The sequence below is a fragment of the Lagopus leucura genome, unplaced genomic scaffold (genome assembly GCF_019238085.1).
Source record: "Lagopus leucura isolate 7727_CA_CO unplaced genomic scaffold, USGS_WTPT01 Super-Scaffold_100001, whole genome shotgun sequence".
NCBI classification, from domain to species: Eukaryota; Metazoa; Chordata; class Aves; order Galliformes; family Phasianidae; genus Lagopus; species Lagopus leucura.
In genome coordinates this window covers 40,308,060-40,327,336 of record NW_024962262.1, presented here as the reverse complement: position 1 = coordinate 40,327,336, position 19,277 = coordinate 40,308,060, and the positions used below count along the sequence as shown (strand labels likewise).

The following is a 19,277-nucleotide window of genomic DNA, read 5'->3' as shown; positions in this document are numbered from 1 at the left end:
TTTGAAACCATTTTCTCTTCTCCTGTCACCACAGACTCTGCTAGAGAGTCTGTCCCCTTCTTCCTTACAGCCTCCTCTAAGAGACTGAAAAGCTACTATCAGGTGTCCCTGGAGCCTCTTCTTCAAAACTGCACAGAAGTATCTATATCTATCCTAGTGATTGAGGCCAGATCTATGGGCAATAAATGTATTTTATTAGTTGTATGGCTGGTTCCATGTTTGTTGGATTTTTCACAGTATCCCTTTGCATGGATAATAGCAAAAGCAGGACAAATACAACAAATATGTATGCAGCAATATTTCCATTGGATAAGCTATCCAAAAGAAGATAATATATTATACCTAGTTGCCAAAGGCTCATATATGGTGTATATACTTTCATATTTATATATATATATACTGCATATATATATTTATACACACAGAATACACATATATATATGAGTGCAGAAATTATGAAGTCAGAAATCCAATTTGTCCTACTGTACTGAGCCTAATTTCATCATGTTTCTTTCTATGCTCAACTTGTTTACATACATGCATGCACATATTCCCTGAGATTGAGGTGTTAAAGCATTTTATATATCTTATTTCCTGTAAAACTCATCTTAATTAGTAAATACTAATAGATTTTAGTAATGTCCTTTTGTCCTCAGGGAAGAAGCAAGGCAGTGGCAACCATTCTACATACTTAGGAGCTTTTGCTTCATTATCCTGTGCTTTTAGATTTTTTTCCTTCCCAAAACAAATTTCTATGTCAAACTAAGAAACAAACAACAAAAATAAACAGAAACTAGGTGACACCACTCTATTGTGATGAATAATATAGTTTCATTATCCTTCCTTGTACTCTATGCTTCAGGGTAGAAGCTTTTTTTTTTAAGGCTTTTTGTTTGTTTGTTTGTTTGTGAAACAAAGCAAAGTAAGATGCAATTGTGTTTTAGGTTTCCATTTCTGTATAAAAACAGAATGGTCCTGTGTTCACGCTATACTTTATGTTCAACTCTTTCTTTGATTTGCTTCACTGAAATTACTTCAAAGCCAAAAAACCACGGCCTTACAGCTGTTGTTGAGAGTCTCCCATTGTGTAAAATAAATTGTCTTTCTGGTAATCACGTGACGTTTTTATCTTACAAGTACGTCTGGTCTACTTCCTGTTTTGGGTTTGCTTATTAGACCAAAGAATAGATTTCAGAAGCTGATGGAGGAAGGAAAGAGACTGAATTGGCAGTTATAGGAGAATTCAGTTTCTTTTTTCTTTGACAAATGCATTGGAAGAAGAAGAAAATTGCACTAAGCATAGTTACAAAAATAAAGGGCTTCAGAGGAGTCTAACTGCACCAAAAAAAGTACCATCTCCATCCAAGGATATTTTAGCTCTTCTTCGTGGTATTGTAAGTTGAAGCTCATCTCCTTCTTCTAATTTTGCAATGCCTGACAAAAGATTTGGAATATTTTTAGTTAATATTTCACAGACATTATTGTCATAAAAGTTCTTGAAAACGTCATTGCGTATCGTCAAAGAAATCTAAGCATGGCTTGTTACTTGTAACAAGTGCTCGTTTTATCTTTAGGCACAACCTTATGTAGTTCAGACCACCCAAACCTTACACTTGACAGCCTCTGTGGAGCTGGACCCACCTTCCTTTCCTTAGCAATTCCATTCTGTACTCAGTGCGTCAGTTCACTTAAGCAAACGCTGCCAAAAAAAACCCAAATCACATAACTGCAGTGCGCCCAGATTGCACATCTTATGGTGATGTGGCAGCCAGGTCAGCACTGGGCACTGCTGGTCCTAGATGGCTCTGTTCCCACGCTTATGGGGGAGATTTCATCAGCTTTACCAACCCAAGTGAAGTTAGCAGACATCAGGTGACCCAGTGCAACTGCAGAACTCAGAAGTCTATTTCCTTCAAGCCACACATCAGCTGATGTGATAACTGAAAGCACATAGCTTTCATGCTGCAGTCACTGAACTGGGAGCAAAGGTGACTTCTGCAGCAATACATGCTCAACAGCACGAGACGCTGCAACAAGATTTGGTTTTCCAGGTGAAAGCAAGTGGTGGGAAAGCAAGAATCATGAAGTGGCAGGATGGAGTAGAGATCTTAGTTAAGAAAGAAATGGTGCAGGTAGGGAGCATAATACGAGGGTAGGACAAAAAAACACATGAAATTGAAAGTAATTGTGGTGTCCAAATATGTGGATGGTGGGGCAGGAAGTCTGGACAGCCCCAATTTCTGTGAGGGAAAAAAAAATTCCTTCCCAGTCCCATTTGTTTAGTGCCATCCAGCCACCAACAGTCAGCTCCTGTTACTGAATGTTACTCACATTTTACACAAGATATTGAAAAAAAAGATGGCTTTTATTCACAGAGACCTTGCTAGAAAATAACAAAGCTGAAAATCCCCAAATCCCTGAGCAAAGAAGAAAGGCAGACAGATAAGAGCTACTGAACGTGGTTTGATAGACCTAGACAATAATTCCTGAAATGCTACAGCAGGAAAATACATACATATTATGCACTGAGCTTACTGGACTTGCATCAGATATTTTAATGGGTAGTCTTTTATGGTGCTTCTCATTAGTGCAGTCAAAAATCTCTTCACAGAAATTAACTCTTTTTCATCTAACCAAATAATAAATCTGCAGTAGTAAAATTATTAGGAATAGAGATTTAAGCTGATAATGAACATTCTTGAAAAGCGAGGTGTGTAAAAATTGGGTGGCTAAAATTCAAGTGTGCTCCTAAATATTTTACTGGCATACTCAAACGAAGAATTCAATACTTAAGCTCAGTTTTCTTCTAGGACAGCATGTAGTCCTTTTGTCTGCTTCAGGCATTTAACTGTGAAAGCACCAAAGTATCCAAGCATTGTATAAGGTTAATGGAGAGAGGGGAATTGCTGAGGTCATGTAATTACATGGATCAAGTCCAACTGTTGAGGCTTTATATAAAGCCATACTTTTCAAAAGTATTCTGCAGTTTTGCAATTGACTGGCTCCGTGAATGCAGTTCATTTTCTTTATAACTCCCACAATCTTTAATCACCCACCACTGCAGATTCCATTTAATACAGTTTATTTGCCAACGACAGAAAGAAAAAATTTAGATGTTTACCAGCAGTATAGCAAGAATTATTCGGATAAGACTGTGGCATATTTTGGATGCAACGAAATAATGTGACCAAGCTGAGATCATCACCAAACACGTGAGCTTTCTTCCTCTGTATTAGATGTCCCATTGCAAATGTTGTATCAGTATATAAAACCTGCAGGATGAAGAGGTACAGACCTCAAACATTTTGTATGGAGACATTAGAAATCCTTTAAAAGCCAGATGCTGAAGTGAATTGAGCTTTCTTACCTGGCCATATATGAAAAAATATCCTGTTTCTTTGATCACTATTTTATTTCCCTGTTCTTCCAGAGCTGTTCCACGCTTAAAGCTCAGAAGCCAAGGGACAATGCTTGAATCATCTAAAAGAAATAAGGATTTTGAAGTAATCAAAAAACAAAATAGAACACCAACCCACAAATTCACTTCCCTAGTTTTCATCTGCCAAAAGTTAAGAAAGCTGACTTTCAGTTAAGACTTCCAGTCTCACTGGATTTCCCCCTTAAAAGAGGATATTTGCAAGAACCGTCCAGATGCAGAGACTGCATTATTTTATTTTATTAATTTATTTTTAAATCAGGCCAGATAACTCATTTATTGCTTTGAAGCTAGCTAAAATAGGGAAGAGAGCTAAGGCATGGAAAAGTTAGCTATCAACCATGGAATATATTCCTACCTTTCTGTTGGATATCACTTTTGCTGTCTGCAATCAGTTGCAAGCAGGCCTGCAGCACTGCAAAGTGAAAGCATACAAATCATTTGTAGAACACAATAAACTTTTGAATTGCATATTAAAAAAAAAAAGGATGAACACACAAAAAAATTCTTAGTCTCAACAATTTGAAAACAGAATCTTTCTACTAATTTCAAGGTAGGTCTTACTTAAACATGCCAGGACAAAATTCATACTGCAGTGCGTACTTCTCTCAGAGAACATGCAGGTAAGTGTGAGCCTCAGATATTGGCATAAATCATACTTGCCTGTTTTAATCTTTGGTCCTAATATAGTTTACAAATGCAGCAGTAAGTCAGATGAGGTAAGAAACATAGATCAGTTAGCTCTGTTAATTTTCAGTGCAAAAGCTCAAAAGACTCCAACCCTGTCAGCTATGAGAGATACCGGATTTTCTAATGATACTTACTATATTACTTAAATTAGTTTCCAGTTATGGATTCTGTAAAATGTTAATGATATGTATTGGCTACGGAGTAATTTCAAAAATAGCAAGTGTAAACTCTCAAAATCCATCCAGATTTTCAGTACATCCAGATGTACTTTCAGTGTATTTTTCAGTCCTTCATCCTGTACACTAAGAGGGAAAGTACAGAAATGACTGGTAGTAAATAAGTGCACAGACAACAAATACCTTAGTATGTGACAAAAAAAAAATGAAGTATTACTCAAAACTGTAGAGGCTGAAGATGCTAAAGAGTAAATAGGATATTGAGCTGTGAAAAAAATACTGTGCTATTTTGAAATAAAAGCTCCAGAGTGATTTGAAGATATTTAAAAACTAAAAGTAAAAATCTGCTAACCTCTTCTGTCAGTATACAGAATAAAAGACAAAGGGATAGAGTAGATTTTCATGAGAACATCTGCTTGTAGGGGTATTCTGAAGGCCAGAAAGCAAAGTTGTCACATTTACTACACTCTTCAGAAACAAATGCAAAGTTAAAAGAAGAAAATTCTGCCTTAGATTGCTGGAACTCTATTTTTGCTTGCCTTTTTTTTTTTTTTCTTTTTTTTTTTCCCCCTCTCTCCAATAAAAATGCTATGGGCCAGATTCAAATACTCTTCCTATAAAGGGCAGTGCCCTATTCCATGAGATCACATTTCCACAGCTGTCAGTGGCAGCCCTGTGCCAAACCATGTGCTCATCGGCACCCACCTCTCACTGCACTGTACGGAATGACAGGATTGGAGAAGAAAGCAGCCTCCTGCACATACCTAAGTCTCCTTTCAAGGAGGATGTCAGCAAACACCAGAGGAGGGCTAGGTGCTGAACAGCATGCCATTGGCACTGACAGACAGTGGGAAAAGATTCAAGTGTGGGAATGCTTCAAAGTTTCAAGAACCAAAGAACCCTAACGGAGCCCCACTGTCATTAACAGCACTATCTCGCAAACTCCCATTCTGGCAATCAGTCCTTCCTATAGGATGCCAAGAAATCTGTGGATTTTTAAAACAATAATTTAAAGGTATCTAAATTTATAGAATCATAGAATGGCCTGGGTTGAAAAGGACCATAATGATCAACTAGTTTCAACCCCCCTGCTGTGGGCAGGATTGCCAACCAGGCTGCCCAGAGCCACATCCAGCCTGGCCTTGAATGCCTCCAGGGATTCCCTGCCTTTTGACAAGAAAAGAAAGCTAAGTCAACAACAACAAAAAGTCCTATACTTCATTATTTTTTTTAAATCTCAGTTGTGACAAAATGTTCTGGAAGAGAAGCTTCCAAACAAAAACAAAATACGATTTTCTGGAATTGCACAACAAAGCACATCAAGCAATTTATTTCACAAGGTATTCATTGACTCCCCCTTGGAACAAAGTGCCTTTCTGGTGAAGGTAATATGCAGGTTCCTTACTATTTCAGCAACCCAAATCAAAATTTTCATTCCTGTTTTCAAGAGAACTCATCAGTGTCGTCACTGGAATTTCCACTAATCAAACGAGAGTAAACAAGATTTGTAATCCTGATTTGTGTTTGTTTCATTGCAGAACTGAAATACTAGTCATCTTTCCTGAAAACTGCCATGCAGTAATTGAAATCAGCAAGTTTGGTACAGTGTGAGAACTTTTTTATATATTTTTAAACACTTGAAAGTTCTGCTGCATTCTGCACAGATCTGATGTCTGCTCTGTGTGACAGCGACAGGGCCCGAGGGAACGGCATGGAGCTGTCAGGGGAGGGCAGCTGGGGGAAGGGAAAGGGGCTGCACCACAGCGCCGTGGGCATGGAGCGGGATGCACAGGGCTGTGGGCACGGACCCCAGTGCTGGAGTTCAGGGGGCATTTGGACCGTGCTTTCAAACATTGGGTTTGAACGTTAGGTGCTCCTGTGTGGAGTTAGGAGTTGGTCTCTATGATCTTTGTGGCTCTCCTTCTGCTCAGGATATTCTACGATATCAAATCTACGTATAATCTCCCCTAAAACATCTTTTTGGTTAGCACAGAACCCTTACTCTTCAAGGCTGAACTGAATAAAGTGAATTTAGTTGTCAGGAAGAAATATGGATATAGAAATGTCATTCATGACAATAAAGAAAACAGAAACCAGCACAGTGACCATTTTATCTAAAGCCACAAAAAGTAATTTCCTAGAAACTATTTGGGGATTGAACAGCAACATGCTTTAAAAACAATTGCTCAGAAGCCATTTCTAACCCATAACTATTTCCAATCACAGATACAAGTACTTCACTTTGACCTCGGTGGAACTATATATGTGCTTAAAGTTAAATAATTCATTGAAACAAATTCAAAGCAAACAAGTTTACCACTTATTAAACATAAAACATAAAAAAACATAGAACATAAAAAATGGATATACAAAGTTTATTTTCTGGGGAAAGTAATAGGAATTTTCAGTAAAAATACTGATGTTGTTAAGAAATGTTAAAAATTCCTAGAAAGACCCAGGTCTTACCTGAAGTACAACATAATATATATATATATATGAGCAAATATGACTTGAATATTTACTATCACTACAGAGCTGAGTAAATAAAAAGCTCAACCTGAACATCCTTCAGTTCAGTGTAGATCAAACCTGAATGTCAGTTTTGTAGTCTGAAGTATTTGGGGACACTTAATAATGTAAGCAGAAAACATAACTAGTAAAATACTTCTTAAAAATGTATAAAAAGTATCTAAAGTGAGCATCACTGGGAGGATTCACCGTACAAAACAACGTGTACCTAGAATAGCAGGAGGTCGGTGTGCCCTGACCTCTTGATTTCAGACAGAAGTTTTGCTTTGATGGGAATTCTTTTCTTGTGATGTAAACTGTGCTGCAGTGTGTGGGTGGGAGAAAAACATTTCAGAATCTTCTTCCATGAACAAAACGACCAATTCTGAAGAAGTTTATGCCTCCAGATGCCCTTATAAACCACAACTAGCATATGAAGGGATGTGTTCTCCACCATCTGAGCGATGTAACCACAGCTCTGAAAAAAAAAAAAGAGCTATCTTTTGTAGAAGGATAAGAACTGAGCTTTCTGCATATCTGCCTAATTTAAGACACGATATCCGTGAGGACAAATCCCCCCTCCCAGGCAGGTTTTTGAATCGTTTAACTTCCATAGCCTTTTTAATACCTTGCAATCTAACTCCATAATCCATTCAAAGAAAACAGCAAGTTTGTTATATGCAAACTTGCACATAAATTTTTAAGCTTCAGTATCCGAGGCCTGAGAAACCCACCTCAAGTTTTGCTGAAGCAAAATATAATTTAAAAAAAATCTGAACTTTAAAAAACAGACCTGCTTGCTTAGGTTCCTTCTTTGGTCATGGTCTGTTCTTTGTTGACTTCCTGAAACATGCTTAAATACTAGATAATTTAATTTATAAATGATATGCATGTTCTTGGATGATGTGCAGCTTTTCTTCCCTCAGGTTATTCATTTCTTATCATTAGATATCTTCCTTTTCTTTCTGCTTGTGCAGGTTTATAGACTAGTTTATTTATTACTTTTTTATCAACAAGTCTTTTTGTGTCATTAATCACGGATTAAATCAATCCCAGCATCAAAATTGCATTAACAAATGTGACCCAGATCTTCGATGTCTTTGAAGTACTGGTAGCATTATTTTGATCTTTAGTGTGTGTAGTTACTGGTGACTAGAGTCACCAGTAACATGTTAGAATCAGTGTAGTAAGGAATAATTTACTAACATTTAAGAATAGTTTATATAGATTTCTACTATGCAGTAGAAAATATCCTGTGTGTTTTAGATTGCACAGCAGTCTGCATAATACACAACACTGATTCATTCATTCAGTTGATGGAATCCTTCAAGTAAAATTGCAAGCAGTGAGTAAAGTCATTTTCTACCCTTTCTCACTGAAGGGCATACTTCCTTTAGAGATGGCCTGTTGTCAGCAGAAACTAAAAAGAATAACGTCTTTCAAGAAGTAAGCTTTTAAAAATGTATATATTAAAAAATAAAAAGAGAACTCTTATGTTTCCCCTCTTTGAACAGCCAAATAAGAAGTAATTTGAGTATTTGGTGAGGGAATTTCATGCAACATTTTTTTAAGGCTAGTAAGAAAATGTTAGCTTTTCTGACTGAAAGATCTCTGAAATCAAGTTCCATCCATAAAAGTTCATGCCATCCCTCTGTCACGGAGACCTGTCATGTCACTGGAGGTGTTCAAGGTCAGGTTGGATAGGGCCATGGGCAGCCTGACCTGGTGGGAGATGTCCCTGCCAATAGCAGGGGCTTGGAACTGGGTGGGCATTCAGGACCTTACCAACCTAAATCATTCTGTGATTCCATGATTCTATGAAAAAAAATAAAGTCCAACTGGTTCTAACCAGAAAATGTACCACTCTGTGGATGGAAATATACCAATTTGCCATAAAGCAATTGTGAAAGAACAGTGGCAAAGGCGATGCCTTCTCACAATTTATACCCTATGCTTTTATGACATTAGTTGTTTTGTGTGAGTGCAAGTGACACGGGAGAAGAACTTGAGAACTGCTAGTGAAAAATTACCAAGTCAATTGCTGGCTTGTCCTCTTTCCTTGCTTTGTGAACTTTGGATTTCTCTTCAGTTCCTTCCATATAGACAGTCATACTGTTTGAAACGGATAACCTCAATATCCTGAAGTAAACAACCACAGGCGCCCTGATCTGATCAAAGCAGAACTTTTCCTGAATTTAACTTTACAGAAGACCTGATGCTCACCTTCCTAGCTGACTGGGAATCAGAACATGTAGTGATGATCAGAGCTAGACACCTAGAGAGTGTGCAAATTAAACTTTGTACTCTGAACTGCCTTGAGTAATGAGACCTGTATTTTGATCCTGGACTGAAGAACTTAACTTAAGAACATCTCAGACAGCAGCATGCTGGCTAGGCAATGTCACAAAGTAATTGTGACAAGGTCACAAGGAAACAGGAGGGGTTTCTGTTCCAGCTTTCCTCTACCGGCAAAATTTTAAAAAAGACAGGCAAAAAAGAAAAAGTGTCTCTGTTCCTAACAGTCCTCATATGACATCTGCTAGAAGTGGTTAGATGATCTATCTGTCTGCATATTAATAATCCCCCACTACCTCCCACTCATTGTATCAAAAACTCTTGTTCTGGCTGCTAACTGTACAGTTTTATTTGGAACTAATGCTCAAAAAGCATTCCTTCAAAATACTTGTGCTGGAAATTTTCTCAAGACACAAAATGTACAAATACTGATGACTAATACTTTTATTCATGAACACTGACTAACAACTAGCCTATAAAAATATGAAAGAACAGCATTGCATTGGATCTATTTTTGTTCCATTGTCATTTTAATTAAAATTGTAACTTGTGGCCACTTTTATGTAAGTGGAAGATTTGTAACATAATTCTTTTTCATTTATTTGTATACAAAGCAAGATATTTGGATAACTGTGCTAGGAAACAGTTTTGTAGTAGATCAGCCTATGCAGGTTTTCTGTTTAGAATAAATGTCCATATTTATCCATATCCATGTTACCCATATACATTAATTTGAAAGCTTAATTAGAGGCTCAGATGTATGGATATTGTCAGAGGCGGTTGCCTGGGGAGAAGAATTTTAAGCCTGCAAGCAGCAGAGCTGAGGAACCCAAAACTTTCCTCTCCCCCGTGCACTCTCAAATAGCAGTAAGAATGAAGATGAAAGCTACTGTGAAGGGAACAGAATAACTTGCAGATTGCTAATGCCTGCAACATTCATTTAAAAGAAGACAAGCCTCCTTATGTTTAGTGGTAGTTGTGATTTAGGTATAAAAGTTGACAAGTTTTTATTTGGGAGGCACTAGGGTGGGGAGGCTCTGCGACTACCACAGCAATAAACAAGCTTCAAGAAAAATGATTGAAGCAATCTCGTCTTCAATCTTATTTGCGAAATCACTGTTAACCAAGACCCTGGACCAATGATTACTAACGTAATAGAATAAACTGCATTTGAGCCTATGGAATTTAAGTCATATTCTAAATGAATATTCTCTTCTGAGAGACTTGGAGGTTCATAGAGTGATTGTGCTATAGAATTTAAATTTCAGTTAGCTCTCTGAATCCTAACATTTCACATTAATTAATCAAAAATACATTTTAAGCAAACTCTAATTTAGTCTTTAGCTACAAATTATTTCATTTTACCCTTAATCAGTAATTCAAGATATCAGCTTCCATCAGTCAAAACAGTCTAAAAGTATCTAAGGAGACTGAACTGATTTAGCAACTCAGGAACATTTTTACTTACATTCAGGGTAATTAGAGTATGCAAACTGCTATGTTGAAATTCAACGTTTCATTTTATTGTACATCAGTGTATTTGGAAAGGCAAAAAAAAAAAAAAAAAAAAAAAAAGGAGGAATTGTACTCTTGGAGAAAACAATTCTATCCCATTAAATACATCAACATTATAATATACATCAGAGGTGTTTTATAGAGCACAGTATTTGATATTTGCTACAGCACCTTTTAAAAATGCCATAGTATTAGCCTTATTGCATGGGCATGCCTTTATTAGCTTTGTTAATTATATTAATAGATGGTTTTATGCAAAGATGATTCTAATCTTTGTAGTCTGCCTTTTCAGACAGGTATAAGCTAGCCTTTCTCTTTGAAAGCTCCTACTTCCCTAAAGTCAAGGAGCTTCATTGCTACTTCTCTCTTTTAGGATGTTTTCCCAGAAAAATGACTTGACAATTTTTAATACTAGCTTTCCTTCTTTAATATTCACCAGAGAGAAACAAGTCAAGCATTGCCCCGAACTGCGAATGATGGATTTAGAATCAAGCAACTTCCAACATGAAAAAATTCAAGTTGCCATACACAGCTCTACTGTTGATCATTGAGAAATACTTCAGTCACAAGAACAGGGAACCAATGTTCAAAATTCAACCTGCAGACAGCAGGAATATCTGGTACCTTAAAGAGTGTGGTAGTCAGCAAAGCAAATGCAGTTCACATGCAGTTCATAGCATCATTTAATAATTACTACCTATAATTTTATAATTATAATAAGCTTTCAGAGCAGTACTCAGCTTACAGGAGATGCGAGCCAAGCATTGCTGCTTGTCTCCAGAAAGCAACCAGCTGCAGCATCCCCTCCCACTCTGCCCAGTGCTATTTACCTGTTTCTTCTGCGTGGACAACAGACCTTCTCCCCCTGTTTCTGCCCCCGTCCCAGATTTCCTTTTGGAGACTTTCAGCTGGGCTAGGGCCAGGCAGCCTGTTCTCCTAGCAGGGACAGACAGCAGTCAATATGAGCAACCCATCTCCTGCAAGTTCATCCCCTGCAGCCATCACGTAAGCTTACCTGCCTGGCGCCAGCTGCAGACACTTGCAGGAAGGAAGAAACAGGGGCACCTGCTTTCTTGTCACCAGGGGACACGGGTGGCTGCTCTAGCGGAGACCTTGCCTGGACCCTGTAGATCAGCTCACTGCGCAGAGCTTCTAGCTCTGTTTTCAGGGTGATAGCATGGTAAAGAGACACTGCTGCAAGACAAGAGGACAGGAGCATTGCAAGCCACAGGAATGTGACAGAAAAAAGTCCCGTGGTGCCTGAAGCAGCACCGGGGGGGCCAGAGGGAGAGGAGGCGGTATCCTTCTGCTGGATGACGTGCACACAGTCCACGGATTTCATCGCTGCTCTTTCCTCACTAAAGCCAGAGGGAGAGTTCAGCTGTCCCCTTCCGTGGTGCAATCCATGTTACCCGCTGCTCTGTGAAACTAAGGGCATCCAGAATAAGTGAACAAAACGCCCAGATCATTTCCTGTCATATGAAGCCGTTGATACAACCATTAAACCTAATGTACAGAGCGAACATCTGATTCAGTCTCCGTTTAGCTTTCTTCTTTCCGCACTGCATTGTGGCAGTGAGTACTTTCTGATGAGCTGCTTGCTCAGTCTGCCTTCCTCCTTTCATTTTCAGCTATTTATTTTTGTGGCAACTTGCTTTCACCATTTCCCATTATCTTTAAATTTAGGCATGACTGGTACCATGGGTATTTAAAACCTTATCTAGAAGTGCAGAAACAACGTAAGGTTTCTTTGCAGCATATCTCTGAGTGCTACTGAAAAGAGATAAGCATATGACGTTATGCACGCCTGTAAGTATATACATATATGTATATAATATTATATATATATGCATACATATCTGAAGTGACTGTAAGCTTACAGAGTGGCAATTTATCGAAATACCGAGTTTTCTGTTTTCCTAAACACAATGGTGAAAAATATTCTCAGGTGTGAATAACAATTTACTGGTCTCTCAAGCATATGAAGTGGCAGAGTCTGCAGTTCAATTCATCATGTGCTTGGAAAGGATGGCTTCTGAACAAACTAATCTGATAAATGAGACCCCACTGTGGAATTCGAGGACTTGTGCTGATGCTCATGCGGACAGAGAGTGAGGGAGAGGAGACCTAGAAGGAAGGGGAAAACTAGAAAATAAGAAGCAATTAGAGAGGGAGAAGAAGAACGGGGAGAAAGAAGAACCAATGGGTGTAGAAGGAAAATAATGCTTAGAGAATTTTGAAAAGGCAATATTAAACATGCACACTAAAGTTTTTCAGATGAATCCTCTGTGGATGGCCTCAGTTAATCTCTTTTTAAGATTTTACTGATCCTTCCATCTTAAACTCCTGCATAAGGAATTCTTTTCTTCTACTAAAACATCCCAAACACATAGGTAGACTTTAACTGCATGAGAAAGAGAGAGCTTTTAAAGGTCTGTTCAAATACTGTGCAAGTGAGCTGCATCTTCTGACCCTACCTGTCAGAACAGTTCAGATCAAGCTGATACTGTTGGGAAGGAGAAAAAAGGAACAGAAATAAAGCAAAAGAAAAAAAATAAAATTAGGTAGCCTCTCCTACATCTGTTTCTTAAGACTGTGGGAAATTGGTGTCATTAAAAGTTTTATCAACTCCCATTGCAATCCAAGGTATTCTTTTCCTTGCTTTGCCACCTCTAACAATTATTTAATATCCTGCATGGACTAGTCATTATTTTCCTAAAAGGAGAGAAAAAAAGAAATGCATACCACATACCTTAATGTGCTTCTGGAAGATGCCTGCATACCTTGAAAAGTGACACCAGTATACAGTGGAATGAGAGTGGAATACCATACCATACCCTGTATCTGTCTGTATCTGTTTTCAAGGCTAAGGTGTAAATGGTACATTTTGAAGGAAATTTAAGATGTATTAAGGTAGGTTTTGGCACCGAATAAGCTCTAATAATAAGTTATCAGAATTAAACAGATGTGCTTTGAAGTATCACTGGACATGAGAATGTTACCATTCTATTACTGTGTGCCAAATATAATATGTCAGCCAGAAAAGGCACGCTACATGAGAAAATGAAACAAATTGAGAAAATGAAAGTCATAACTAGCTGTCCAGGAATACTGGGAATAAATCTGCCAGTCAGGTCTCTGTGGTCATTAACATACAAGAAAATAGCTGACAGGTATGTAATTAACATCAATCTCATTACTTCTACAGCAAATAGGCTGTTTCCTGCTCCCACATCTTTAAAGGGGTTCGCTATTTGGGCTGACAATATAATTGCAGTGACACAGAGGTCTTCTGTAAGACATCTGGTTTCGGCTTGCTCATCATTCTGACAGATGAGAGCTTCAAGGGGGAGAGGAGGCAAATCAGAACAACCCACACATTGCAAGTTCTTAATTCAACAGGTGTTTCTATTCAAGTATCAAAGGGATCAGTCTGGTTTTGATGGCATGCTGTTCTACAGTTTCACAAGCATTTAAGTGATGAGAAGGGAAACCCAACTGCTGATGAATTTTGCAGAGACAGAAATGCAGCGGAACAATAGCAGTGAGACATCAGTCATGGGGGAAAAAAAGCACAGACTGCCTTATATACTTACATAGTTGTACAATTTAACATTTTATCATAGTAAAGCAAAGCTTTTTTAGGCCTCGAAAGGCATCAGAACAACATTTCAGAAAGTTGAGTTTAGAAAACAAACAAGTATGCTGGCTTCAGGGCCAAGCACGTGGATTTCATGGGCAGCTTGTGCCTTGGGCCAGGTCCTGTCACAGCGCAGCACAGCAGGCCTCACACTTGCCTTAAAAATGCCAGTAAGCTTCTGTTAACCTTCCTGTTCTGTTAACCTTACCGGCATTGCTTTAAGGCAGGTGTGAGATGCAGTTTCTTCAGCTCCTTAAGTCACAGTATTAGTAAAGTGGGGTGCTCAGATTAGGACTGCCCATTAGGAGACGTGAGAGGGTGTTGACTCCCTCTGAACACGAGCTCTCAATAGGATTTCCATGTTGTAACAGAAGTGGAGCATTTGGATATACATAGTGGAGCAAAATACTGTGCTAAAATAAGAGGCAGCCGTAGCTGTGCTTTTAACTAATCTGCACTGCACTTAACAGCGAAGATGGGTCAGAACAAAAGTCCAGAATGACTGTACATGTCAGAATGAGCTTATGACAGAAAGGGCATTCACTCCGTGGTTAGCAGCCTGCCTCTTGAAAGCTCTGGTGCAGAAGTTTGTGCCATGTTAACTGTTTGAGCTTAGGATGCATGCACTGTGCTACAAATCCCTGCAGTAAAGCCTTAGGGCAACAAGTGGCCACCACAAGCTCACTTCAGAGCACCTTTTTCCAAATGATTTCCAGAAAATAAAATGCCACCGCAGTAAACTGCAGTAGTCTACTCCTGGCCATACAACACTGGAAATAAATAGGATTAAATTTTTAAAATAAAGCTATTCTGAAAATATGGCCTATTCTACATGTGCAGTATGGCTGATTCACAGAGCATTCCAACCATTCAGTGCCACCTTAATCCAAATAATGATCTATGTTAAACACAGGGTAAGAGACTTTTCTAAATTTCACCAAAGAAACTTATTTAGAAATTGGATTAGCTGGTCTAAAAATTGTACTGAACCCAGACTTTTACTTTTGGGAGAAAGAGCACGAGATAGAATCATAAAAGTTGGAAAAGATCTCTAAGATCATCTAGTTCAACCTTCCACCTACCACCAACCATGTTTCTTAGTACCACATTTATAAGTTTCTCGAGGGTATAAGTCAAACTAAGAAGGGGTAAAAATAATATTTAAAAAAAACCCCAAAATTTGACCTCTGAAGATTATTAATGGTGAGGGTGTTTTGCTAGGAAATATTTGCTAGGTTGGATCTTCAAGAAAATGAAGACTGGCTAGACTTCTGAGAGATTACAGCTGAAACAAACTCTGTAATTTCTGCAAACAGCTAAATTCTTTCATTTCCAGTACACGGAATATCTGATTAAAAGGTCAAGATGGGCCCTGCTAACCTGTAAATGTGTAAAACATCATCATTACATCGGTGGGGAACCAAAGCAGAGATAGTGTGCGATTGCACAGGAAATTTGTGGTTGAACCAGAAACTGAACCCTTGATTTCCTGAAATCCAACACTGTACTTTAACCACAAAAAGCATCTTCTGCTTTGAGAGGGAAGAAAATCTGATAATGAAGTTTAATGTAAAAAAGAGAAGCAGATGATTTGAGTAAGAAGACCTGGATTTAAAAGAAAAAAAGAAAGAAAAAAAGAAAAGAAAAAGCTTATTGAAGAAATGTAAATTTACTTAAAATTATTACTCAAATGTTTAAATACTTAAAATACTTTAAAAGAAATTTAATTAAATGTTCAGTTTCTAACAGGGAGGTTGTACAGATGCAACATAGAGATCCAGCCAATATCAGTGATCATATTAAGAGTACATTTCTTAATAGAGGTCCAATATACTTCTGAAACAGCCACAAAATAGAACTGGTCCCTGTGGCTATTGCAAAAAGAAACCAACTACGGCACTTGCCATACTACAGAAGACAGGACTGAACAGATAGAGTACAGAATAAGCAAAGCATATGCATTTCAAGTCCTTTCTGATGATGGAGGAAAGGGTCAACTATTGCGGAGATTTTAGAATAAATCCTGTAGGACAGCTTTCTGCTGTTACAGTTATCTGTATTAAGATCGTTTATAGACAGCAATCTGAAACAGCATACATTATCCTTAAGGACTAAGTTCCTCCAGCTATCAGCCAGGATTTACATGTGGCTGAGTATTTACACTCAATTAAAGCTTAGGAAACTATTGAATACATTACAAGTAGAGGATGTGTTATGCAAACGTTTTAAATCTTATCTGATTTTACACGAAGCAAACATTCAACAGACTTGCAACCATCATTACTATTTGCATGGCTATTACAGTGCTTTCAAAGAGGGTAGGAAACATCACAGAAAGGAAAAGCAATTCCTGTAGGTGTCTCTTAAAATACGCAACAGAACAAAGAATAGAATAAAATCAAATATATAATTAAAAAGAAGAAAAAAACAGCAAAACAAAACAAAACAAAACAAAAAAAAACTCAAAAAAACCAAAGCACACACAATTATATACTATAGCACCTTAACTCCTCCTCACCCGCTCCCCCCATGATGCTATAGTAATTCTTTCTTACTGCACGGAGCAAAAGGAGCTCTGTCATACAGCTGTAGCTCACTTGTCTCGTAGCCTCACTGGTTTGGGTAACTAGCAACACGGAGTGTATCTCCAGCTCTTTGACACTATGCAACTTGACAGATTTTACACAGATGGGCTAGAAATGCATCTGTATGGCAGCAAAGTAAACAGAGAGCCATGGCCCTTCACATGGGAATGGTTGCTATTCTGCTGATGAAATTTGTGGACGCTTAATAGATGGAACAGGATGGGAATCCAAATATTTTCAAATCACAGCATTTCTCCATAGCTGCATCTATTTGCTACACTGTTCCTGAATCCTCAAGGACTGAAAGGGACAATATTCTGCCTGACCTTTTACTTTGTCTTCTTGTAAATAATTACCCCACACCAGACGTAAGCATAACGCAGAACAGCTGTAGAACTTCCTTTCTTTCCATCTTCAAGCAGCAAAATCTGCTTCCTAGCTGCTTGTCAAAACTAGCAGAAACATCTCTCTGGAACTTGGGCTAGAACACAGTTACTGTGTCTTTGCAGCATAGCATTGTTCAGCTCATCACTTAAGACAAATATACTGTCTATCCTAAGCTCACTGTTATGAGTGAAACCAAGCTCTGTAATGCATTAAAAACAAGGCTGCTCTTACTCTGCATTATTTTCAGAGGAAAGAAAACTGCCATTCTTCAAGACAGAGGAGAGTTATTCTGTCCCCACTCAAGTGGAACCATAACAAATGAATCACACTAATGCTTTCAGCACACTTCCAGAAAATACTCAGTTTATTTTTCTTATCTACTTACAGAAAGAGAACTCTTTAAAAAGTCTAAAACTAAGACCTTGAAAAGGGTCCAGCAAAGGATTTAATGCTCATTAATGCTCATTAACAATAATGAGAAACACAATGAAAAATATTTCCTAGGCGACATGTTCAGACCAACTCTCAGCTCTCCAGATAAAAAAGAAGTCCTGAAAGGCAAAAAGTGACAGAAAGCCATGAAGGGCTACCATCACTTTTATTTACTTACTAATGCTTTGTGAAAGCAAAAATGTGACAAAGCTTAGAAATAGACAGTTAATTTATCTTCCCTCCTATTTGTAATAACTTCTCACAAATGTCACCTCTAACAACAGAGATGACTATTTCATGTGCCCTGGCAACTGAAAATGATACCCTGACCAGGCATACAAAATTACCCTGTACTCATACTGAAGACAGGTCACAAACTAGAACAAGACATCAACAGCACTTTTAATGTATCAATTTATTGCATATGTCAGTACATAAAAATAGAAAAGTGGTTTTTGTAAAATTAATTTTATTGTAAAAACCAGACTAGAATGAGAATGTAAAACTTTGCCACAATTAGCACATATACAATAACATTTATGCTTCATCTACAAAACTTAAGAATATTTTATTATGACATTTTTCCATTAACTATACACTAAAGAAAAATCAAATAAGAGAGCGTGAATCATTTATTCAAAGGACTATTCCTGAATTCAAAACATGAGTGTTGTTTAGAACTTGAATATGCTTTCTCTATCTACACTTCTGCAGGATTCTACTCTGTATTATACAAGCAGGATGGCACTGTAAATTATTCTCAGTGGGATACACCAGGCTGATCCCACCAGTGCAGGAGGCACTGCTTTTGCATTTGACAGATGTATCCTTAGGAAAATCACTTGTTATTAACAAAATAAAAATATGCCTTTCAATAATTAAATTATGGAATAGAAATGGAGGTGCGTCTGCATCTTTTTGCTAATAGGAGAACATACCTTGGTATTCAGCCTTGTATACTTCATTAGGAACATTCAAGGTGACACAAATGATTAGCTAAGAGATGCTGATATGCATATTCTATATAAATAGTTAAGCCATTTGCCCTTCATCTGAGAGATTGTCCATAACCTACCAAATGCATTTGTGCTATATTTCTAATTTTACCTGAGAAATGGACATGAGGGCAGTTTTATCAGTTTACCTTTTTCTTTCATTCCCATCTCAAACCATAGCTTATCTCTGCATTTCACAGTTCAGAAGCAAATACCAGGAATGTAAACTTGGGTCAGCAGGAAGCCTCAAGTATTTCCACTAATTAATACCAAACACACAAGGTCTTGTACTAGATGATTCCTTACATGGACTCTACAGCTATAGCTGTTCAGCTCCATCACTCCACCATTCCTGGATTTTTTTTTTTTCCTTTTTTTTTTTTTTTTTTTTTTAAACAAAGTTCCTCTTATAAAAGGGACAATTCCTTTAATGAACATATTCAATGTGAAAGGCTTTCTTACAAATCTGTGAAAATAAATCAACTTCCTCTTCTCAAACTAGAAACATATATATACACATACAACAATCACTTGGGAAACATTTATACACAAACAGAGAACTGGTATGGGAAAACATATAATGGAATTAAGTGCAATAAATGCAATAGTATCTTAAGA

General features: G+C 37.8%; 1 protein-coding gene across 1 annotated transcript; it reads right to left on the bottom strand.

Annotated features, from left to right (window-relative positions):
• Positions 1 to 400: 400 nt before the first annotated feature.
• Positions 401 to 16,994, bottom strand: TNFSF13B (TNF superfamily member 13b). Its single transcript, XM_042867449.1, has 7 exons — positions 16,816 to 16,994; positions 11,636 to 12,048; positions 11,451 to 11,556; positions 3,795 to 3,851; positions 3,368 to 3,480; positions 3,122 to 3,272; positions 401 to 1,434 (listed from the first exon to the last, which is right to left on the bottom strand). The coding sequence occupies exons 2-7, from the start codon at positions 11,960 to 11,962 to the stop codon at positions 1,322 to 1,324; spliced, it is 867 nt and encodes a 288-aa protein (XP_042723383.1). The 5' UTR covers positions 11,963 to 12,048; positions 16,816 to 16,994; the 3' UTR covers positions 401 to 1,321.
• Positions 16,995 to 19,277: the final 2,283 nt, after the last annotated feature.

What these genes read in the sequence shown, in the direction of transcription:
- TNFSF13B (XM_042867449.1), bottom strand. Translation starts at nt 11,962, where the DNA reads ATGAAATCCGTGGACTGTGTGCACGTCATCCAGCAGAAGGATACCGCC. An exon ending in TGTCCACGCAGAAGAAACAG is followed by an intron (nt 3,852 to 11,450) that starts GTAAATAGCACT and finishes TTCACTTTGCAG; the next exon opens with TGCTGCAGGCCTGCTTGCAA. An exon ending in TAATTCTTGCTATACTGCTG is followed by an intron (nt 1,435 to 3,121) that starts GTAAACATCTAA and finishes ATCTTTTGTCAG; the next exon opens with GCATTGCAAAATTAGAAGAA.